This window comes from Bicyclus anynana, chromosome 26, assembly GCF_947172395.1.
Source record: "Bicyclus anynana chromosome 26, ilBicAnyn1.1, whole genome shotgun sequence".
NCBI lineage: Eukaryota > Metazoa > Arthropoda > Insecta > Lepidoptera > Nymphalidae > Bicyclus > Bicyclus anynana.
Genome location: NC_069108.1, coordinates 9,399,803 through 9,425,426, shown reverse-complemented (window position 1 = coordinate 9,425,426; position 25,624 = coordinate 9,399,803). Strand labels below are relative to the sequence as shown.

General features: G+C 35.3%; 3 protein-coding genes across 3 annotated transcripts; 1 reads left to right on the top strand and 2 right to left on the bottom strand.

Annotated features, from left to right (window-relative positions):
• Positions 1 to 2: 2 nt before the first annotated feature.
• LOC128199640 (uncharacterized) lies at positions 3 to 5,145 on the bottom strand. Its single transcript, XM_052889885.1, has 5 exons — positions 4,035 to 5,145; positions 3,784 to 3,927; positions 1,903 to 1,980; positions 114 to 819; positions 3 to 6 (listed from the first exon to the last, which is right to left on the bottom strand). The coding sequence occupies exons 1-5, from the start codon at positions 4,039 to 4,041 to the stop codon at positions 3 to 5; spliced, it is 939 nt and encodes a 312-aa protein (XP_052745845.1). The 5' UTR covers positions 4,042 to 5,145.
• Positions 5,146 to 6,467: 1,322 nt separating this feature from the next.
• Positions 6,468 to 12,345, top strand: LOC112053813 (U4/U6.U5 small nuclear ribonucleoprotein 27 kDa protein). Its single transcript, XM_024093374.2, has 2 exons — positions 6,468 to 6,622; positions 6,704 to 12,345. Exon 2 carries the CDS (start codon positions 6,709 to 6,711, stop codon positions 7,153 to 7,155), a length of 447 nt encoding a protein of 148 aa, XP_023949142.1. The 5' UTR covers positions 6,468 to 6,622; positions 6,704 to 6,708; the 3' UTR covers positions 7,156 to 12,345.
• A 1,617-nt stretch (positions 12,346 to 13,962) lies between these two features.
• LOC112053810 (uncharacterized) lies at positions 13,963 to 25,580 on the bottom strand. Its single transcript, XM_052889560.1, has 9 exons — positions 25,392 to 25,580; positions 24,259 to 24,401; positions 23,743 to 23,807; positions 22,191 to 22,340; positions 20,239 to 20,324; positions 20,009 to 20,091; positions 19,273 to 19,365; positions 18,897 to 18,984; positions 13,963 to 18,407 (listed from the first exon to the last, which is right to left on the bottom strand). The coding sequence occupies exons 2-9, from the start codon at positions 24,394 to 24,396 to the stop codon at positions 18,280 to 18,282; spliced, it is 831 nt and encodes a 276-aa protein (XP_052745520.1). The 5' UTR covers positions 24,397 to 24,401; positions 25,392 to 25,580; the 3' UTR covers positions 13,963 to 18,279.
• Positions 25,581 to 25,624: the final 44 nt, after the last annotated feature.

Genomic DNA, 25,624 nt, shown 5'->3' with positions numbered 1-25,624 from the left:
CCTCACCTACAAGAGATCTGATTGCATTTCTATTATTTGTGCCTTGATCACATATTGTTGCCACTACTTTAAAACCAGCCTCTTGCAAACTGACGATAATTTCCCTTATTTGCCTGGCAAGTTCTGGTCCCTTTGTTGCCCCAGCAGAAAATGTGTATGACACAGGTTGCTTATAATTTCTATGCAGACCTCTAATCATGAACACTTGGGCGTGATTTGCATAAAGTGGTTTTGTCTCAGTTCCATTTGTCACAAAGCCAGTTATGGTATCTTTTCGTTCATTATATGTCACATTTGTCTTAAGAGACATTTCGTCAAAGATTAAAAGACACAATTTTTCGTTTGCTGATTTCATTTCTGCCGATTTTGATTTCAATTGCATGAATATCTTCTTATTTATTCCCGGTTTTATATTCGCTCTAGTCAATAATTTCCTCAGGGTTTGGGGTGCTGGCAATGTGAAAATCTTTCTAATAAATCTGTATGCTTTAGGGCTTTGTTTTAAAATAGTAAGTGACAATATTTTTTCTTGTATATTAAAGCGTCTTCCCTTCGCCTTCTTTCCCTGCTCACGAAATTGTAGCATGAGCAAAATTTTAGCAGATGCTGGGACACTCTCCATTATTTTTAAAAATTCTGGATTGCTACTAAGTTTTTTTGCTACTTTCAATTGCTTAGCATTGTTAGATAGTCTGTTTTTGCACAAAGAAAGTTTTCTTTGCACAGATGTTAATTTTTTATACAACTCTTGTTCCGATTTGGTCATCTTCACACAATGCTTTTTCACTTTCGAAATGACTTTTCTCTTCTTAGTATTTACTGAAAATAAAATATGAATAATTAACGCATATAAAAATTAAAGAAAAAGTCATGTTATAAGCTACACTATTAAAATAATGATAGTTAGTATTGCACAAACTCTAACATTTAATTGATGAACTAATATTTTTTTTCACCTACAGAAAGCTAGACACTATAGTGTTTTTTAGATAGCATGGGTACGGTAACAGTTCGTTTCACTATCGAAAGTTTGCCGCAATTAACGATAGTAGTACATATTATGAACATCATAAGGCAACTATCTCAGTACCCATGCTATCTGAAAAACACTTTAGAAGATAATATCTTAGCATTCCATAGATTCAACCTGCAGTTGTAAGGGTCTAACATGTCTAAAATAATTGACAGATCAAAGTCTGGGATTTCTGATCCAGTTGTTGAATAAAAATATCTTTTATATCCTTGCTCCTACTATATCATCAATAATTTTTGATTTTTTCAATGTAAGTTACCACATTAAAATGTGTATCCAAAGCTGCTTACATTTAAACATGGTAACTTATAATGTAAAAATCAAAAACTATTGATAATATCATAGAAAATGATGTCTACACATAAGTAACTCTAATGTCTTAACTATTAGTCATAATAATAGATTCTTATTTCAGAATTTAAATATAAATTACAGTAAAAATTGTTTTAATTGCCTCAGTAGGCCTCCATCTTCATAGGAGAAGGGATAGGAGCTTATACCCACCATGCTACTACCATCCATCCATCCAGGCCGACTTGTAGTGATGTTTGTTTCTATACCAATCACTATGGCAATGATAATGACTGCGACCACAGGTAATGGTTTAACAGGTTCTCAAACAAAGGAGAGTGTAACACCACAAACTTCCTAACTTTGGACTGAGATTATTTTGTGAGAACTTCTTGAATGAAAGATCAGCTCAATATTTTTTAGCCTGACCCAGGACATCCTTATTCAAGCCACATAGGCTAACCACTAGACCAACAAGTAAGGCAGTAAAAAATAATTATAAATGTAGTTAGTTACTAAAAAAAACATAGCTAATACTACCCATCTATTGTGATATGGTTAAATATTGTAAACCTTACCGTTCTGTTGGTTTGTATTCATCATTTCTAGAGCATCTGGGGCTGATTTGTGTTCCAGAGTATGTGTGGAGCTTGGTTCTGAAATATTTTTTGTTTGATACAAATTACTTAAACTGGTTTAAGATTAATAAATACATTGTGAATTAATAAATAGTAATTCCTTTTTACAATAGAAAGCCAATGATAATAATAAGCAATAGTCAAAGTTTTTTTCTCTATTAAAGTGGAAACCATATATCAGATAACCTCGGTACATCTTTTAATAGAGAGATGAATATCTTAGCAATCCATGGATTAACCTTGCGAGTGCCGGGTTATCTATACTAATATTATAAAGAGGTAAAGTTTGTAAGTTTGTCACATTTTTTAAATGGGGTAATCTTCGGAACTACTGGTCCGATTTTAAAAATTCTTTCACCAGTAGAATGCTATATTTAAATATTTTATATTAGTATGATATATATTCGCCGAGTTAACACAGTTTTTGTCATACAGGTCGGACCGAAAATCCTCTTAAGCAGACTTATTCGCATGCGCTGCCTTAACCATTGTGTAAAATTGAAATTAATGTATGGAGGCTTTATGTATCTTTAAAAGTTCTACAAAAAAGTCCGCGACACCATATATCTATCTTCTATATATTAGCAGATATAGTACCTTTTGTGTTTTAAAAATTATAAATTTTATATACTTAGGTTTGCGAAATTATTTATGCTACTTAACTTAAATCCTTATCAAAATGAATTATTTAATAATCACTAGAATATTATGGAGATAAGATTTCCCCTTTATAGTATGTTAATTAGTTGAATAGTTTCGGAGATAATACAAAATTTATAAAAGACGCAAAAATTCCGCTACATGACGCCCCGCGCTTTCAATTACGTAGTTCCCGTTCCTGTGTGAATATGGGAATCAAACATAGCCTATGACACTCGCAAATAACGTAGCTTTGTATTGGTAAAACAATCTTTCAAATCGGTCCAGTAGATCCAAAGATTATAATTTTAGCGTAGAAGTCTCTATTTTCCTTTGTCATCGCACCACGCTCATAGGGCTGGACCGATTTTGCTAAGGGTAGGGGTAAGGTAGGGAAGGTATAGGGTAGGGTAGGGTAGAGTACAGGTAGGGTAGGGGTTGTGTAAGGGTAGGGTAGGGGTAAAGGTAGGGTAGGGGTAGGGTGGGGTAGGGCAGGGTAGGGGAGTGTATGCCTATGTTAGGGGTAGGAAAGGGAAGATTACGGGTAGGGTAGGGTACGGGTAGGATACAGTTAAGATACGGGTATTTGAAGCTTATTTTCTATTTTTTGTCTGTCCTGTTTTGTTTTGCCTTTTTTTGACCGGGCATCACGCTGAAACTACAGAATCAGAAATGGGTGAAGTAGGGGTAGAAAGTTTGTACAGAAAGTCCTTAATTTTTCTAGGTACAATGTAAATGTAAAATGATAAGTGGACTATTTATTAGGTATAAGTTATAAAACTGCAAAATAGTATGTGAAATAGAGGTTGAAAATTGACATCGATTTTTACGCGGACGAAGTCGCGGGCGTCCGCTAGTGTCTTATATTGTTATATGTTTAGTTTGTTTGGAAAAAAGGAAAATCGGTATAGATCTTGATATAGCCACATTCTTTGGTATAATAATAATGTATAATTTTTTCATATCATACATAAATAAAATCCAATCAGGTGCAGAACCCAGGACTGATTAGGGCTTGTGGAATTTGATATTGACAAAGTTAATTTGTCTTTTATTTGTATGTATTAAAATTAAAATAAAATGAAGTAAAGAGAACTGGTTAAAAAGTTCCAAGATATACACTAGGAAGTTAAATAAATGCTTATTATAATAATTATATTAGGTCTTTATTGATGATCTTACCATTATTTTCTTTTCCTTGGCTCAAAACATCACAATGCATTGATGACAATTGACTCACAGGCTCAATGAGTATTTCTTCTGAGGCAGAAAAATTACTGACAGGCAAATTATGTGTTTGTCTTAAAGGCCTCTGATCTCCTAAACCTGTAAGTAATAAGATAATACACTTAAAAAAAGAAAAAATATTTCAATATTGTGTTAATTTTTCAAATATGACTTTGGAGCCTCTATGAACAATTGACAAAACTTACATGGCATGTTAATAGTTGGCACAGCTATGTTACTGAGCCTATTATTGCGGCAATGATATTTCTTTTCAAAATGGATACGACAGACTCTTCGATTCTTATAAATGAATTCATTGCTAAAATTCAAAGTGTTCCCGCCAATACCGTTAATCCAGTTTCTGAATCGATCCAAATGTTTTGAGGGATTTGGAAATTCGTGCAGGACATTTTCTGTACCTGAAATGAAAAGATGGTGTTAGTATTATATGCTTATACATATTAGTAGCTATGTATTATTCTACATGCTTATATTAGACTTGTTCTTTAGCCAGTAAAAGTAAAGAAGTAGGCCTTTTAATGAATACTGCAAAAACAAAACTAATGACTAACTCAAAAGAGGTTGATATAGTTCTGGATGGAAATAAGCTCGAGTGTGTACAAGAATGTGTATTTGGGTCAGATAATTGCTCCTGTAGACCAAATGTCAAAAATGTAATCAAGAGAATCGCTAGTGGGTGGAGAAAATACTGGTCACTAAAGGAAATAATGAAAAGCAAAGAAATAAATATGTCCATTAAGAGGAGATCCTTTAATACGTCTATACTCCCTTGTATAACATACTGAAGCGAAACTTGGTCCCTGACACAAAAACATAGAGAAAAGATAGCTAAGTGTCAGAGGGCAATGGAAAGAAGTATTTTGGGTATAAGACTAACGGACAGGATCACCTCAAGTGAGATAAAACATAGGACAAAGCTCGCTGATGTTCTCATTAGAATCAACCACTTGAAATGGTGTTGGACGGGACACATGTTGCGCTGCACAACCGATAAATGGAGCAAGCAGGTGACACTCTGGTACCCAAGAGACAGTACCAGACAACGTGGATGTCCAATAAGAAGGTGAGAGGACGACATCCGCCTAACCCTGGGGCCACGCTGGACCAGAGTTGCGGCTGACAGGGTGCAGTGGAAGCAGCTGGAGGAGGCCTATGCCAGAAGACACTTTGAACAGCGGAACATAATATAATCAATCAAAACAAACACAACACTCATGTAACCAAAAGCTATTCAAAATAAAAGGCTATTTCATTTTATTTATATTAGACTTGTAATGTAGCCATTGATTTACTTTAGTTTATAGTAATTACTGCTAACACAATTAAAGATTTCATTAACCCTAGATTACTAACTCTTGTTGATTTGTCAAAGCCAATTGAAAAAAAATTAAAACTTTTGCAGGACAATAGTGGTTTGTGTGTACAAGGGAGCAAAGCAGCATTCTAGCGACTTTAACTCATAACCAAACCAAAGTTTAGTAATAACTTAATATTTTGTACTACTAGCGGACACCCGCAACTTTGTTCGCGTGGAATTCAGTTTTTCACAAAGCCTATGTGTTAATCCAGATTAAAATCTATTTTGATTCCAAATTTCAGTCAAATCGCTTTAGTAGTAGCAGTGTTAAAGAGTAACTGGCAAACATCCAACAAACTTTTGCATTTATAATATAAGTAGGATTTAGTTTGTCTGTCTGTGTATGTCTTATTTTATATTCTTGGCTTTAGAAATAATTCATCACAGGCTAATCCAATGCAAGACTTCAGGTAATTAGCCATACCAACTGTTCAAAATGCATTACGAGGCCCAATTACACAAATTTAGAACTTGTCAGGAAGTAGCACAAGGAAGTACTTCGAGTTCTACAATGATTGAGACTGAACAAAATAATAAAGCTTATTTACTTCAGGTCCTGTACAAAAAAAAGGCCACTATATTTGCAATAATTCATTCTTTTTGTTAAGTGAGTTTACCGTAAATAATAATTATAATTTTATAAATAGCGTAGCTATATCGGTGAAGAAAAACATCGTGAGGAAACCTGCATATCAGAGAATTATCTTAATTCTCTGCGTGTGTGTGAAGTCTGCCAATCCGCATTGGGCCAGCGTGTTGGACTATTGGCCTTACCCCTCTCATTCTGAGAGGAAACTCGAGCTCAGCAGTGAGCCGAATATGGGGTGATGACGACGAAATAGCGTATATAGTATGCCATACCTGGGCAGCCTGGAACACAGCACCTCTTGTAGGACATCTCTTGTTTAATAACTAGTAAACACTAAGCACTGGGTAAAACACAACTGGAGTCCTATCTCAAAATAATGGAGTCTCTGTCTCAATTTGTTTGTACCAATACAACCGTGAATTCGCTAGTTCGGAGGAGGATGCTCAACTCAACAAACGTAGCTTTAAAATCACTTGAATTATATAGCACAATCACAAAAACTGAAAACAGCAGAAAAACGACACGACGAGCAGAAAGCGGAGCGGTTATTTTTCTAAAAATTTAAATTTATTCAAATTGACAAGACAAGCGTCAACGTCAAGTTGACATTTAACGCATGTGTCCGTAGCAGCGCCATCTGTCAATGTCTTTCAATACTAAACTCATGTGCCACTAGATTTGTTCTAAGATTGTACACCCTGGTCGATACAAAAATGTCAAAAAAAAAGCGCATTTTCAAACAAAATGGCGAACGTTTAGGTTGTGTGTTATTGTTATATTTTATTTTGTTTTTACAAATTTTACACGCCTGTTGACTTGACATTAAGGTAAATATAGCCATTGATTGTTGATTATTAGTTAAATCTGGGTAACAATTGATTATTAATGGTATTTTATTGTCGTAACAGTTTAGATGGGTCGCTCGCCGAGCCCGAGGCGGCGTGACGAACGGAGGGACCGACGGGACCGCGACAGAGACCGCGAGAGGCGGAGGCAGAGGACCCGGTCTCGGTCGCGCTCCCTGGACCGCCGGAGACGGTCGCCAGAGCGCCGCCGGTCGCCCTCCCCGCGGAGGCGCCGCTCCCGCAGCGCGTCGCCCGCACCGACCACCTCCTTCGTCCCGAAACCCAAGAAGAACTTCGGCGAGCGACCGATCGTGACACCCGCCGATTTGGAGGGAAAGACCCCCGAGGAGCAGGAGATGCTCAAGGTCATGGGCTTCTGCGGCTTCGACACCACCAAAGGTAAGAAAATCGAAGGGAACGTCGAAGGCGACGTGCACGTGGTGTTAAAAAGGAAATATAGACAGTACATGAACAGGAAAGGCGGCTTCAACAGGCCGCTGGACTTTGTAGCGTAGGTAATGGTAACGCACAACCTACGGCCACCAGCGACCGCCGGGAGACCTGCAGGGTCCATGTGATACTCGTTATTTGAAGCTTGTTACATGAACATATACTATACTTTTATACTATACATGCAAAGTCAGATTTATATACACTACATACAATAAATTATATTTAACTGACATTTTAACAGCTATTTTAGCTGTTATTTGGTACGTGAATGAAATATTTAGGCAATTTATTATGAAATATACTTCATTTCATAACTACAAACATGTAGAGGTTTTGAGTAAAAATAATTTACATATAACAGACAATTTAGTCAGTGTTTTTGTTATAGATCTATTTCTATACTATAATGTCTGCTATAAGAATTAAAATGGCTCAGAAACACCACTATATCCTATTCACCTGAAGTCTTACCTCGTGACAAACAAAATTGCCTAATCAACAAAATTTGGTTCCTTTCTCAAATTAGTAAGGTTTGGCATTTGACTAGTCAATTTAATTATCTGAAGTATAACTAATTATAGTACTTTATTTGAAACATGGAAAACATGAGGTTTAGATCACATAGAAAGAATTCCCATAATAACTGAAGAACACTTCAGTGATATAATATGTTTAATTTTTATTTATTTTGATTAATTTATATTACTTTTGCAATAGGCATTCAGTTTTAACTGTACAGTTTTATCTAATTAGAAATTCAATCAAAAATGTTAGAATAACTTTACATTTAAAACAGAGAGACACTACACACAGATGATTTAACTGAACAATAATCCAGTTAAAACTGACAGAACTGGCATTGGTATACATAATATTTTAAATTTTAACCTCCGTAACCACTTTTACTAAGTATAAAAAATTTCTATAACACTATTATTAAATCTGTAATCATTTCACTTGAGGTCTCGGTTTTTAAAATAAGAAGACTTGAGACAGTCATTATTTTTACTTTTTTATACACAAGTATTCAGGTCAACCAATTTAGATCTTTGTATTTTCTTAGTCAATTTTATAAATTATTTCTATAAATTCATTCAATAATTTAGTTCAAATATAAGTAAATACATATTATATTAGTACTGAAGTGTCGTTTTACAAGAAAATTAAGTAAGATGATCAAGTTTTATTTAAACCAAACAAAGTAAGTCTGAAGTTATTTATTTGGTGAACAATTTTTTTTTATAAAAGAAATTGTAACTGGCTTTTAATATATTAGTAAGTTCATGTCAACAAGCTTTAAAAACATTTTTACTTAGTAATAAGCGTTATACAGTTTCCATTTTTTTGAAACTTCCATGTTTTTTGAGTTTTGGCTGTGACTAATGCAGTTAAACCTGATATTAAATCCTATCAAGGGTTAGTTGTTGAGGGAATATATTTAAAAGACAGTTTTTCACATTTCTGCATTAAAATTTATCTTTTTCTACAGAAGATAATATTATAAAAAGAGATATTTTCTTGCATAGGTAAATCAATTTTGTTTAAAGATTTATTTGTAATTCTTTTCTTTTTTGACTATGAAGAAATTTATGACAAATTTTTGCTTTTTGCCAATATTAAATTTACTTGTTTATTAATACAAAAACATGTGGATATTTGTACACTCTTATTTTAAACATTGGAAAAGTTGACAAAACTGAAAGGAGAAACAATTCCCCAATGATATTTTGTTTAAAAAAATTAATCAAATCTTTAGTATTAAATTATCTTCAAATTTGTCACAGCCAATGCTCAAGTTTTTATATATTTTGTCACAGAACCAGGTGTACATAGTTTGACATACAAATATTTTTGAATTGGAGATTTTTATATTGGACAAACAATAAGTATTGAAAATTGAGCTTCTATCAATTACAATACAAATTCTCTGTGTATTCTTACTTACTAAAATTACTCTTATTTTACTATTAAAGAAATTGTCTTGTTTAAAATACACTTACACTGATACTAGTCTGTTATAGACTTAGCCAATATAAAAATTACCAATCGTAACACTAAAAATGTATCAAAATTACAGTTTCTCGTGACAGAAGTTAGTCAGTAAGTTAGTTTTAAGTCCGTTACCGCAGGGCCCGCGCGCTGCTCACGCCCGCGCGGGTTTAGTCCAAGCGCTCAGCGCACCAAGAAGTCCTTAGAAGTCAGTTTGGATACATATATTTACACGGTTTGTGAAGTTACTGCCATATATTGTACACTCATTCTACAGCTACACATTTATATTATTGTATAAATGCTTTTATATACAACTTATTTATAATATACACAAGTACATGCAGTTCTATGTTTTTATAACTAAGAAATTATAGTTAACTTTATGTAAAGCCAATAAAAATCTAGTATAAAAACCTTTGTGATAAAATATTTTCATAGCCAAACTTACGAATAGTTGTCTCGTTGTGCCAACATTTATATTGTAATGAACAAACTTTTGATTATAGTTAATGACAAAATGGCTTGACATATTTCTTAACATGCAGATAATACAAAAAATGCCTTTAAATCTCCATGAATAATTACTCTAGTTACAGATATTGTTAACTATAAAGTTTACTTTTGAGCAATATCTGCTGGGACCTATCGGAACCCTACCAAGGATTGGCATTTTATAGGTAGCATTTCAGCTTGACTTCATCATTGCTCTCCATCAGGCATTGTGGTCAACCACGAGCTAGCTTATCCAACTAAAAAACATGTTTTACCATAAGTATATATTTTTTACACACATTCATAGTATGGCCTGACTTCACACAACTGCCACATAAGACTGAGTTGTCGTACCCTCGTTGCGCGTTGCCCGCGCGTCGCGCCGCACCGCCATAGATATATTTATACACTTTACACCCCCACTACCCCCCAGAATAACCCCTTATCCTCCACAATGTACAATAGTTAAAGATTGGCACGTCAGAGTGTGGTTTATTCAATGATTTTTACACTACAATTTTTTGGGGATTTTTTTTTTGTTATTAGTTAGTAAATTCTTTTAAACTTACAAATCTTATTAAGTTTACAAAGTAAATCTTAACAGTTTTAATAAAATTGTTATATTGTCTTAACAGTTTTACTTAATAAACCTTTTTTTTAATCAATATTATTCTTATTAGAGCACTTACATTTTATAAATTAAAACAATAGTTATAATTTCCATTGTTTCTTGTTGTTGTTTTTGTTTTGTTATCCCCAAAAACAAAAAGAGATTGTTGCAAAAATCGCTCTCTGCCGAGCCAGTCTCCATAGACCATATACAATATACTAATGTTACTTGAATGTGATATTTTTAGTGAGTTTTTGCACGCGCGGCGTGCGGGGGGTATGGCGACATTAACGGACATGCATTCAAACTGACTTCTACTGATTTGTCACAACACCAGCACCCAATGAATGAATCGATACACAAATAACACAAAAAAAAAAACATTTTCACATTCCAAAAAATACCAAAAAATTAACTGTTTGGCTGCATTTCAACTGACCAATGGCAAACATATTATATGTAATATGCTTTGCTCGATTTTCACAGCTTAGTTTGCTAAAGTATGTATTTATTTGGTGTCATTGTATGATTGAGGCTTCACATCTAAGTCTCGGGTTGCCTGCCTAATTAATGCACAAATTATGCTCCATGCACGTCCACGCACGTAAAGTGTTGCTCTTTTATAAGTGAGAAACATTCATACCATCAAAATCATCAGTTTTTCGCAAATCTCAGGAAACCATGGATTGTTTCGGGACAAAGAGAGAGCATCTTCATTTTAAATTACAACCAAATCAGCTTAATAGTTGCGGCATTAAAGAATAACAAACATCCATACAAACTTTCGCGTTTTAATCTACAGTACAGTATAATAAATAAATTGAATATATGTATATTTAACATCCATTTATTTTAAAAATACATACAAAGAGACTAAGCTGTGAAGATGCAGTGAAACTAAGACTCACTCCAACTTGGTAGAAACGCAGCCTACTGAGTTTGTATGCCGTAAACAGCTGCAATATTTAAAAAATATGTCGCTGCAGGTGATTTTTTTTATTGTATGGCACACTTTCATGGTACAGAAACAAATATTGTTATCATTTCACTACAAAAAACCAGCATTATGTTAATATTTTTAAAAAAATTTTGATTGCCATGCACTTCTATTATATGATGTCTATATTGCATATTTTTTGTATGTTTTGTATTTATGCAATAATCAGATGTTTTTAATTACTAAAAGAAACTGAACTCTTTCGATTTATTTTTGGAGAAGACAGTAAATAACAATTTCAAATTACATAATTTTAAATAATGTCTCATTTTCTTTTAAAATATTTTTTACAATTTTTTTTTTATATTTTCAAGATGTCTTCTCAAAAAACAAAAAATATACGAGAATCTTAATCGAAGAACAAAAAGATTCATTCCCACGTGTATATACCACGAATTTGTATTTATTTTAAATATGTAATTCAAAATTGTACATTTTGTCTAAACTTAGGTGTCATCCTTGGATGAATTTCTGTTTTATACCTATAATATAATAATTTATATTGTCAAAGTTGGTTTGCATTGATCCAGTATTTTGGTACAGTTGGGCACTTCTCTAAAATGCAGGTCAGAATTTCATCAGACTTTTGTGAGTTTTAGATCCAGTACATATATTGATATTAGATAAAGGATAAAGGTATTGGATAGACATAAACGCAACTATCCAATCAATACCACAAAATTATAAATTATAAAAAGATTCACTGTTGCAAACTGGATGAATGAAAATTGACACCTTAATATTTTTAAATATAACAAGATTAAAAACTGTAACCCGAAGAGAAAATTGTATGAAATCAGGGCTTACAAGGTAAAATCAACTCCTGCAGTTAAAAATTATTTTTAACATTTTGTTTTTTAAAACAGCGAAATCTCCTTAATATTTTAAGTTTGTTTTAATTACTAAAAATAATAAATATTTAGTTTAAAATATTATTGATTTTGATTTAAAGAATAACAAATATTTCTTTTTCAAAAAATGTAATTTTTTTTGCGAAAATGCACTAATGTTCATTAGTATTAGTAAATGTAAATGTTTGTCTAGTTTTATAGAAAAGAAAGTTATTTTGGAAATTGTAAAATTTTTTATTTTAAGTTGTACCTAAAAATTGTATGATTTGGTTTAATCCAAGGATGTAAAAATAAAAACTATTTGGATTGATTGATGAGTTTAATTTAACTTTCCATTTTGTGACTTTAAAGAAAAATTTATTAAACAAAATCAAAATGGCGGCGGGTCGATTGTGTCAGCTTTATAAAAAAAATTTCGAAACCCTTAACAAGAACTGTTTTCTTTTCGAAAATGAATGAGAGAAACGAAATAATTGGAGCTAATTTGCAAAACGCATAACCCGTTAGCCCAGCAGTCTACACAAAGACCTATTGTAGTATGTACCTATGATCAAGTAAGTCTGAAGTAAAAATAAAAGAATTTTGTAAATTATAATAATTTGAATAATGATTTTTGTTTTTAAGGGCGACTTGAGTTTCTTGCTGACTCTTCTCAGCTGAACCTTCCTTCCGAACCGGTGGTCTTTACAAATAGTCAACTGACGTTTTAAAAATATTTTTAACCCAATGGAATTAAATGTATTTTGACTTTGACCTTCATCTGGACCTTCCAATGTTTAGTCCGTAGCGAATTTTTGCGAACAATGGTCCCTGGACGGTGCTGATTTACCGGTTTTGCTTTCTGCAATGCTCTTATTATAAAACTTACACAGGGGTGCTTTTTACCCCTTCAGAATATTTGCTTTAATCTGCATACTTACTGGTAGGTAAATAGCACCGGTCAACAAAAGTCTTGTCTTGTCCTTGGAACTAAATGTATTTCAAGGATATGCTTGGGTGGTTAGTTATTGTGAATTCCTTTATCTTTTATCTCATCACTAGCAGACACACCGCGGTTTCATCCACTTAGTTCCCGTTCTCGTGGGAACATGGGAATAAAATATAGCCTATAACACTCAAACGCTGGATGCAGGTGGCTTAGTATCGTGATGTTTGGAAGTCCTTACAAAAGGCCATGTCCTGCAGTGGACTCCATCGGCTGATATGATGATGATGAAGTTCGTTGATAACACACTCGTGATATGCGGGCGACAGGGGGAAAGACTGCACGGGTGTGATTTCGTGCGTCCGGGGAAGTGACGTACATCAGTCGTGGGGTTTTCATTCATCGCTACACACCCCGCGGCCCGAGCCGAATATATGGAGTGTTACGAACGAAGTCGCCAAGCTATAGTGCGATGTTTTAACTTTTTTACCATCATTAAGTTAATAACCTTCTGCCCTATTCACTAACTGTGGTCTATTAGCTAGTTAATATAATTAAAATCTATAACGACCGCATTTTTACCCTACCCTACCCCTACAAAAAAAAAGTATCCTATGTCCTTCTCCTGGCTCTAAGCTACCTCCCTGCCAATTTTTCAGCTAAGTCGGTTCAGCCGTTTTTGAGTTATAAGTGGAGTAACTAACACGACTTTCTTTTATATATATATATATATATAGAGACAAATAATTAGCAATAAATTAAAATTGCGACTATAATTTGAGATTTAAACTACGGCGCCCTTAGTCATGATCTGGTACTTGCGACGTCACGTGAGTTTTAGCAGTGTTTCACAATCAAGTAATTACTAAAGGATCAATTGAAAAGCCAAAGTAGTCATGTCAACATTTATTTATTCAATCATACATAAAACACAAATATTTCTTATGTGTCGTATATTACGAATTACGATGTTTTCTCGTGAAAAAAAAAAACTTCTTGAGATTCTCTTTACGTCGATTTAATTAAACTTAAATTAGGAACTTTTTTAATACATTACAAATATATGGTCATACATTACATATTATGTAGTATTTTCCAAGCATTTCCTTTTGGTGAACTTCTTTATAATTCTATAACTTCGTTATACAGGGTGCTCGGGAGTATCTTCCATAACTTCAAGGTGTTGACGAGTCCACTTATAGAAGTATTTTTTAAACTAAAAAATATTTTTTATATTTTATTTGTTTTACATAACTTTTTTAAACTAAAAAATAAAAACTTTAATGTTTATATACAACTAGCGGACGCCCGCGACTTCGTCTGCGTAAATTTCGATGTCAACTTTACTACTACCCCTACCCTACCCCTACCCCAACCCTACCCTACCCAACCCCTACATCTACCCTACCCCTACCCCTACCCTACCCCAACCCTACCCCTACCTTACCTACACCCTACCCTATCCTACCCCTACCCTCCCCGTACCTTATCCCTTTCCTACCCCTATCTCACGCCTATCCTACCCCTACCCTACCACTTCCCTATCCTACCCGTACCTCTACCCTACAACTACCCTACCTCTACCCCTACCCTACCACTATCCTAAACCCGGCCCTAAACCTACCCTACCCCTACACTACCCCTACGCTTCCCTACCCGTACCCTACCCTACCCTACCTTGTAACTTCTCTATCTTACTCCTACCCTTGGCAAAATCGGTCCAGCCCTTCGAGAGTGGTGTGATGACCAAGGGAAATAGAGACTTCTATGCTAATAATAAAAAGTAAAGTTCGTGTGGTTGTAGGAGATAATCTCTGGATCTACTGGACCGATTTAGAAAATTGTTTTATCAATAGAAAGCTACGTTATTTGCGAGTGTCATAGGCTATGTTTGTTCCCCATATTCACACGGGAACGGGAACTACGTAAATGAAAGCGCCGGGCGTCATGTAGCGAAATTTCTGCGTCTTTTAGAAATTTTGTATTATCTCCGAAACTATTTAACTAATTAACATACTGTAAAGGGCAAATCTTATCTCCATAATATCCTTGTGATTATTAAATAATTTATTTTAATAAGGATTAAAGTTTAGTTGTATAAATAATGACGTAAACCTAAGTATATAAAATTAATAGTTTTTAAAACACAAAAGGTACTATATCTGCTAATATATAGAAGATAGATATATGGTGTCGCGGACTTTTTTGTAGAACTTTTAAAGATACATAAAGTCTCCATACATTAATTTCAATTTTACACAATAGTTAAGGCAGCGCATGCGAATAAGTCTGTTTAAGAGGATTTTCAGTCCGACCTGTATGACAAAAACTGTGATAACTCGGTTAATATATATGATACCAATATAAAATATGATGTAGCATTCTACTGGTGAAAGAATTTTTAAAATCGGACCAGTAGTTCCGAAGATTACCCCATTTAAAAAATGTGACAAACTTACAAACTTTACCTCTTTATAATATTAGTATAGATATAGATGTAATTCAAATAATTCCGACTATCCATGTAACACATGCCATTATCCATCCTTGCATTTTGAAAAACGTAAAACTTGGCTACGTCATGATAAGGATGCGTATAAGGGATAGATCTATTTACAAAAAAAAAAATACCTCGAAAATATTAATTTTAGAACACATGTTCCTTGAACATTTTTATTTATTTTTCGGTAAAGAACATAACTCCCGAGCACCCTGTATAACAGAAATAATTTACACACCCACAACTATAGAATTTAGGATACTTTTTATTCCTATTAGGTAATTGAGGTAAGGTATCCATTTTCCGAAATTGTTAAAAGGATTTCACACTTTTTTCGCAAATAAAACAACATGGAACTAAAAAAAGTTTCTTCCATTCAAATTTAATGATATATTTCTGCACGTATTTTTTTTTATTCGAACGCTTGGGGTTATAATGACGTCATCAGCACCTATTTTTCGTAAACAGAAAAAAATATCAATACAAATTCATAATTAGCTCTTTATAGTGACGTCATTGGCATGTTTAATATTAAAAAAAAAACTACCAATATACAAAACAGCTATTTACGCTTAAATTGGCAGGACTTATCAACTACAGCTCACAATGTTTAGGATATGCTCAGTACTAATGGACTAAATGTTTTCTGGCTTTCAAAATGATTCATGTGTGGTTTTATGAAACCATGATGCAATTATGGCGCCGCCATATTGGTTTTGATTGCTATGCCGAGTGACTTTTATTCCAATTCCGCGACCGCCTGTAATGATACGATAAATGGACGAAAAAATTCGAGGCGATTGTAAAAGAACAAATAAAATACTATATACAGGGTGCCCGGGAGTATTATCCATAACTTCAAGGTGTTGATGAGTCCACTTACGAGTAGCCGGACTGCATAACTAATACTTTTTTAACTAAAAAATAAAAACTTTTTTATGTTTTCATACAAAGTACACACGCCTTTATCTTACCTTGCATTTTAAAATACGTAAAACTTGGCTACGTCATAATTATAATGATACGTATAAGGAACACATTGTAAGATCTATTTACAAAAGAAATATTATTTACTCCGAAAATATTCATTTTAGAACATTTTGAATTAATATTTGTTTAAGAATATAACATAAAAGTTAATACTCCCGAGCATCCTGTATATACAATAAGAATTACCTTAAATAAAATAAAATAAAATAAATGATTTTTTTTAAATATGCTACACTGGTGTCTATAGCATCGTACCGTGGCACGAAAAATATTTGTAAATGCACAAATAATGTCACAAAAATAATTAAAATACAAATAAATATAACAAACAAGATGTGATGGAACGGTACAGAACTATACAATTAATTAAAAACAAATATATTTGTCATTTTATTAAATGCATTTCTTTCATTCGTTTTATTAATGTATTTATTAATATATTAAAGTACACTGCTTAACTGAAAAATAAATAATATTTGTTTATTTTGACAACTTATGGAAAAAGTGTGATGGAACGAATACAGAACTAAAATAACTTAGGTTAAAATAAAATTCATATTAAATGAATATAGTTATCATTTATATAAATTCATTTTTAAATTAAATACCATAATAAAATACTCTACTTTTTAAACTTTTGGTATTTATTTAAAAGTTGTGATGGAACGAATACAGAACTATAGTAAATTCATAAATAAAATATTATTCAGACTCCGATAAATGTTTTTTTTTTTAAATAAATACACAAATAATATATTGAAAATAAAACATTTTATTAAAATGAAAATATAATAAATATGTATTTCGGTTCGGAAATAATTTAGAACGAAGCTTATTTTTTTTACAAAAATATACAATAACGCTTTAGCGGTTAATTCATGTTTTCTTATGTTTAAAAAATATTCAAAATGCAATTAAAAACTCAGGAATGTACACAATTATAAAAATATTTAAATACTTCCGATACAAATACCTAATACATAACAGATAATACTTTGTGTATTTACTATATTATGAGTTTTTTCAAAAAAGTGTCTTACGGGTGAAAAGGAAAGTTCCGTTTCAGTTTTTTTATAACATTTAAAACTACTAGAACCAAAAATTAGATTATATTTATCTTGTTGTTGGTAAATGATTTCTTTTTACAAAAACTTTAAAAAATATTAATTGCAGTTAGCCATAATAATTTTTAATTATTAATTTAATTAAAAATATAATTTTAAATTGAATTTTTATACAACACTGTTGCTACTTTTTGTTTTTAAATAAATAATCTAAATGTTAAATTGAACAATCGGAAAACTAAGTGGAACCAACACCTCTTAACGATTCACACGAACAAGCTTATGATTCAGAGCCTGACACTGTTAATTTAAGCCGTTTATGTACTCCATTACACATAATATATTAGAATACAATTAATATTCAAGAGAAATGCAGTAAAATTAGTGAGATCGTATTCTTGTCAATACAACATGTACTCTTAGTTAAGAACATTGATGAAAATGTGAGAGATCGATTCAAAACTTATATTTAAGCGCTCCGCGGCTATAAAACATATGCCTTTGATACTCGCTGATAATGTAGCATTGCATTGGTGAAAGAATTTTTAAAATCGGTTTAGTGGTTTAGGCGTTAAAGCGTACCAAACAAACTCATCTGCATTAATAATATTAGTTATGATGTTAAAACACAAATTAAGCTGCCAGAAACGTTATAACAGCACCATAGCGCTATATAACGGCGATGGAACGGTACAGAACGCGATGGAACGGCACAGAACGCGATGGAACGGTACAGAACGCGATGGAGCGGCGCAGAACGCGCGTCTAGAACGGAGCGGCCTCGTCGAGGGTGTGCAGCCAGTTGAATATCATCATGTTCCTCTCGTACTTGGAGAGAGGGCGACCTCTCTCGCGCTCCAGATCAGCTGCAGTCAGCGCCAGTTGGGCGGCTTCTATAGAAATAATATAACACGTACAATCATCACCAAGAAGCCATATACGGCTCACTGTTGAGCACGAGTCTCCTCTTAGAATGAGAGGAGTTGGAAACAAATAGTCCACCACGCTGGCCCAATGCGGATTGGCAGACTTCACACACGCAGAGAATTAAGATAATTCTCAGGTATGCAGGTTTCCTCACGATGTTTTCCTTCACCGTTTGGGACACGTGATATATAATTTGTCAAATGCACACAACTGAAAAGTTGGAAGTGCATGCCCCGGAGCGGATTCGAACCCACACCCTAATCGCGGCCTGCTGCTCCTCGGTTGCGCACCTTTCACTTCTCCACTTTCAGGCGTATTAAGACGTACATAGTGTATGCTGCGGGACAACATACACTATTTAGATTGTCGATCTGAAAGAGTAAACTCCTGAGCTGACACACGGTTTTTTATTATTATTTTTAATAATTATTATAATAATGAGATGCAGCACTCACCCGGGTGCACGAACTTGGTGTGCGTGGTGGGCACGGCGAGCGTGGTGGGGCCGGGGTCCGCGCTGTCCGCCGCCGCCGACGCCACCGCCTGCCGCAGACACATATCACATGACAGGTGAAAAGTATGACAAACATGTTACATGACAGGTGAACAGTATGACTAACACGTTACATGTCAGGCGAACAGTATGACAAACATGTTACATGGCAGTTGAAGAATATGACAAACATGTCACATGACAGTTGAACAGTACGACAAACATGTTACATGACAGCGGAACTGTATGACTATGACAAACATGTTACATGACAGTTAAACAGTATGACTATGACAAAAATGTTACATGACAGTCGAACAGTATGACAAAAACCCCACCTCAAGTTTGTCCAGGTTGAACTCCGACTGCGACATCCGCTCCAGCGCGCGGTAAGTGGTCAGCAGGCGGCGCTTGATGTAGTTCTGGCGCACCTGGTGGTGAGTGGTCACTATTACACACTAATTTATGAATTGAATATATACAGTGTAGGAAAAAGTAGTCTGAGACGGATATGACGTCGCACGATCTAGTGTTGGCTCGTACCGACGCTAGGTGGCGCGATTTGTTTCCGTAAAGAGTAGGGATTTAGAGAGGGGTAGCAGTTGGTTGGTGGGAACGACTTGCGATATGAGGCGCCTTCAGTGTGCTCGTGGCGTTCGAGCCGTCCACATTTCTTGTTGTGTAATTCTTTATGGGTTAATTGGAATAGGCGGGGAGAGTGACTTGAGTGGTAAAGGGGAGTGTTAGTTAACAGTAAAGGTACTTTTAACCCTACGCACATCGTTCACAAGTGCGTGACTCAAGGTTATTCTCTGCCATTCTAGGGTGTTGTTTTGGTTACAGTTTGATTAGTTAATTAAGTTGTCCTGACAAACATTTTCAAACGTCAGATTGTTTCCGACTATAGCTAGTAAAATCTATTTCCATTACAAATTTCAGCCAAATCGCTTCAGTAGTAGCGGCGTTAAAGAGTAACAAACATCCAACTTTTTTATATGTGTATTAGTATGAGGATCCTACGTGCGGAACCCTCATTAGGAGAGTCCAACTCGGACTTGTCCTTTTTTGTTTTACCTTCTTATTGTCGCTGGGCAGAGACCGCTGCGGGGGCTGCGCGGGGTGCGAGCGCTGCGGGGAGGGAAGCTGCGAGCCCCCCACTGTGGACAATTGTAACACTAGTTTACAAAATTTAACTTTGTATGTATACATGGTGTCCCGTAATTGAATTAGATGATTATTGACTGGACTTGACTTCATGATGAAGTCTTTGAAAAAATGCAAAATGTACAAACGGGGATACGAACCCGCGACCCACGTGCTGCAGGAGCGCGAGGCGGCCGTCATGGTGAGCGCCTCCAGTGCCGCGCACAAACCCACCTCCGATGTCGCGCTGAAAACATATAGCATTCCACTGTTTAATATAATATTATTAATAAAATAATATAATAAGATCCCAGAGCAATATAATATTGTCCAAGATCCTAAGCAATATAATATTGTCCAAGATCCCAGAGCAATATAATATTGTCCAAGATCCTAAGCAATATAATATTGTCCAAGATCCTAAGCAATATAATATTGTCCAAGATCCTAAGCAATATAATATTGTCCAAGATCCCAGAGCAATATAATATTGTCCAAGATCTAGAGCAATATAATATTGTCCAAGATCCTAAGCAATATAATATTGTCTAAGATCCCAGAGCAATATAATATTGTCCAAGATCCCAGAGCAATATAATATTGTGCAATATCCCAGAGCTATATAATATTATTCAAGATCCCAGATCAATATAATATTGTCCAAGATCCCAGAGCAATATAATATTGTGCAAGATCTAGAGCAATATAATATTGTCCAAGATCCTAAGCAATATAATATTGTCCAAGATCCCAGAGCAATATAATATTGTCCAAGATCCCAGAGCAATATAATATTGTGCAAGATCTAGAGCAATATAATATTGTCCAAGATCCTAAGCAATATAATATTGTCCAAGATCCCAGAGCTATATAATATTATTCAAGATCCCAGAGCAATATAATATTGTCCAAGATCCCAGAGCAATATAATATTGTCCAAGATCCTAAGCAATATAATATTGTCCAAGATCCTAAGCAATATAATATTGTCCAAGATCCCAGAGCAATATAATATTGTCCAAGATCCCAGAGCCATATAATATTGTCCAAGATCCCAGAGCCATATAATATTACCCAATACCCCAGAGCTATACATATAATATTATCTAATATCCAAGAGAAATATAATATTATCCAAGATCCCAGAGCAATATAATATTACCCAATACCCCAGAGCGATGTAATATTGTTCAAGATCCCAGAGCAATATAATATTGTCCAAGATCCCAGAGCAATATAATATTGTGCAAGATCTAGAGCAATATAATATTGTCCAAGATCCTAAGCAATATAATATTGTCCAAGATCCTAAGCAATATAATATTGTCCAAGATCCCAGAGCAATATAATATTGTCCAAGATCCCAGAGCCATATAATATTGTCCAAGATCCCAGAGCCATATAATATTGTCCAAGATCCCAGAGTCATATAATATTATCCAAGATCCCAGAGCAATAGAATATTACCCAATACCCCAGAGCTATACATATAATATTATCTAATATCCAAGAGAAATATAATATTATCCAAGATCCCAGAGCAATATAATATTACCCAATACCCCAGAGCGATGTAATATTGTTCAAGATCCCAGAGCAATATAATATTATCCAAGATCCCAGAGCTATACATATAATATTGTCCAATATCCCAGAGCAATATAATATTGTCCAAGATCCCAGAGCAATATAATATTGTCCAAGATCCCAGAGCAATATAATATTATCCAAGATCCCAGAGCAATATAATATTGTCCAATATCCCAGAGCTATATAATATTATTCAAGATCCCAGATCAATATAATATTGTCCAAGATCCCAAGCAATATAATATTGTCCAAGATCCCAGAGCAATATAATATTACCCAATACCCCAGAGCTATACATATAATATTGTCCAATATCCCAGAGCAATATAATATTATCCAAGATCCCAGAGCAATATATATAATATATAATGGCCCACTGACTCTCGGAGCATGCCCATCCCGCACAGAGCCACCGAGATAACCTAACCTAACCTAACATAGCTCGTTCCATCGCCCGCTGTGTGACTCTGAGCCTTGTTATGAGGCCCATAGTTAGCGAGCACAGCCATAGTGATATATTCACCTGCGCGTGGGCTTGCAGGCGGGCGGCGCGGCCACGTCCCCGGCGCTGAAGGAGCGGCGCAGGCCCAGCTGTGCGCACAGAGCCGCGCAGCCCGCCAGCAGCTCGCGACACGCGTCCGTGGCCTGCAGCGGCAGCGAGCACGAGCCGCGTCTGGAACGTTCCACACAACTTGCTCAACAGTGGGCTTGCTTCACCAATTATCGAACAATAAAAAACGATAAACACTCAAGGTGAGAAGAACGAAAACTATTTTGCATTTGTGCATTGTAGCATTTTTTTTCCTAGTTTAAACTAGTGTCAGCATCATAGTACTAGGGGTAGGGATGGGCTCCATCTGCAAGAGAAATAACCAGAAGTTCTTGGTTGCTTGTGATTAAGCACAACACTGACATCATTGAGAAGGCCATCAAAGAGGGTCATAAATCATTTTCTCAACTACGCGCGAATAACCCTTTCTAGTTACGTTATAAACATTTAAGGTGAGGTTATTATAAATTTTTATGTACAACTTGCTCAACAGTGGGCTTGCTGGACAAATTATATCAATCAATAAAAAACGATAAACAGAGAGAGAAGGAGAGTTGGCAGACCTCAGAATTTTAATTTTTTCGTGTGCTGATGGCTCCATGTGGGACCACTACGGCGTCACCGAGGGGTGTGGGCGAGCGCAGAAGCATCGACTGATGAGACCCGAAGGCTGAAATAAAGATAGAGGACGGAACGACTCTCTAAGGGCGTCTCCTGTGAGACTCGGGCCTTGGCTTAGAGGGCCATTAGGGAAGGTGTAACCGTGACCTGAGTGAATCAGTCCGGACGCCCCCGAGATCGTGAGTTACAAAACCCACGTCCGGGTGACGTTAGATATCGGGGACCTCGTCTTCACCGGCGAAGACGCTGTGTTGCTTGTGAGTGTGTTGCCTGGGAAGCATTGTCGGTCGTCATGTCATCGTCTGGATCGTAAAGGACGTTTTTGGGACGTCTCTGCTTGAAGTTGAGTTAAGGTTGGGAGTGTAGTTGCAGGAGACCTCAGAAGCGCTGGGCAGATGACATTACCCAAATGGCTGGCAAGGATTGGATGAAATCAGGACGGGACAGAGAAAAGTGGAAACTGCTGGAGGAGGCCTATACCCAAGATAATGGGATTCATACAAACATAATATAAAAAGAAAATTTACGTTAAAAATTGTATAACCAACTTATATTAATGTATGAAATAAATAAAGACTTTTATTATTATTATTATTAAACACTATGGTTTATACATCGAAAACAATCACTGACTGATAGAAATAGGTTGACGATTTGCATCCACATTTCTAGTTTGCACAACAAACGTTTAGGATACCCTTCCAGCAAAATATGTGTTTCCTGACATCCACAATGTGGACACATTCAAAGCAAGAGTGAATAGGCATCTTCTAGGTAAGCGCAACCTAACACATACTACATTTCTTTCCATCAGGTATAATTATACTAAAGTGTGAGCCTTTGAAAAATCTCCTAAGCCTCATCAAACCTCAGCAAAAAACAGTACCATCAAAGATATACTAACTTGATTAGTTTCCCTTCAGGATTAGGACTCGCCACCCGGAGCGTGGGATCTGGACCTTGACCTGCCTGCAAGAACAATAAAATAAAGGCTTAAACCTCAGTAGCTCATATAGCTCAATATTAAAGGGTCTAGACTCATCACCTAGAGGTTGTGGGTTGATCCCCATTGCTGGGGTACTGTTGTACTCATTCCAATCAGTGGTGGATTTACCAGCAGGCTAAGCAGGCTGGAGCCTAAGGCGGCAAATTTTAGAGACTCTTGACTGATGACTGTCCGACTGTCTTAAGCGTAAACGCATACTCGACCTGGACATTTGAAAAACAGCACGCACCAAATGAGCGCCGACTCCTAATGAGGATCGACCTCCACAAAGACAAAGTCTTAGGACTGGTCGCAGATTGGCCGTACAAGAAAAAAGAAAACCTTAAGCCTGCCAACCCGAACAGCAGCATGACCAGCAGGCTGACCTGACACTGTAGTGGAAATTTAAATAGGCTGATAATGATGACGAGTCACCTTGCAAGCCAGAAGTCGCAGCACCCTGGCATCAGAAGCAGCCGAGGAGACGCTGAAGAGGGACAGCTCCGTGGTGACGCTCTCGTGTGACGGCGAGCGCGCCACCCCCGCCGCGCGCCACGCCTCCCCCGCGCACATCTCCACTGGAATAAAACAAATTCACATTCTAACAATTTATACTTATAATAAAACAGATCTTTAGTTCAGGACACTCGGAATATTGGATAGAAGCAGGCATTACTTCACGGAATTTGATCATGAATGTATAATAGTTTATTTACTTTGCTATTATCCGCGAAAAGCTGTGAACACGAACGGATGCAAAAACCGAGCATCCTCAGGAGATGTTGACTCTACAACGTGCAATTGAATGCTGAGGGGTGAAACGTACGTAGAGAGTATTTTGTCAGACGTGGGTGACGTTTTTGCATGTGTTTGTTGGCTTTTCGCGGATAATAGCAAAATGAATAAATTATTATAATATACTGCTTGGATTTTTTGCATTTGAGTGCATTTTGTGAATATCACGTGCCTCAAACTGTGAAAGATAAATATCGTAATGAAACCTGCATACCTGAGAATTTTCTTAATTCTCTGCATGTGTGAAGTCTGCCAATCTGCATTGGGCCAGTGTAGTGGACTATTGGCCTAAACATGCATTATCACTTACTATCACATGACATTGTAGTCAAGGGCTTGTAAAGATTTATAAAAAAACATATAGTGCTAATCTAATACTTGAACCTTAGATTAAAATAATCATCATTTATCATTATAATTTAAAATTAATCACACATAAAATATATTTTTTTATTTAAGAAAATATAATTTCAATAAAGTTATGGTATAAGCCAATCAAATAGCTGGATCAAGTAATTTGGTTAAATTAAATAGAATTCGCTGGGTATATTTTAAAATACTACTTTTACTATGAATTTTTCAGACAGACTTATGTAAACCAACATTGTACTGATATATAGATGTAAATATATTTTACTTGTTTAAAAGATATTTCTTATACTATTTCAACGGTCTACGACTAATTATAAGGAGAAAAACTTTAATAATTAAATAAATATTAATGAATAATGCCGGACACAGAAGCAAACAATAATAAACAAATCTTACGTTACCATTTATGTTGGGATCCACGACGAATAGATATGTCGACCGCTTGTAAGAAATACACTACAATCTCTTAATTATTTTCTAATTCACATATAGTAAACTTTGTTTAGTTAATTAAATATTATTTAGACAAAATTGTGAATATTCTTTATTTTTTAAATCGGCCATTTGGCAATGGCAATCTTGTGTCAAAAACAAAAAGTGACGTCTCATAGCTATGTTCGGAAAGTTTGAATAA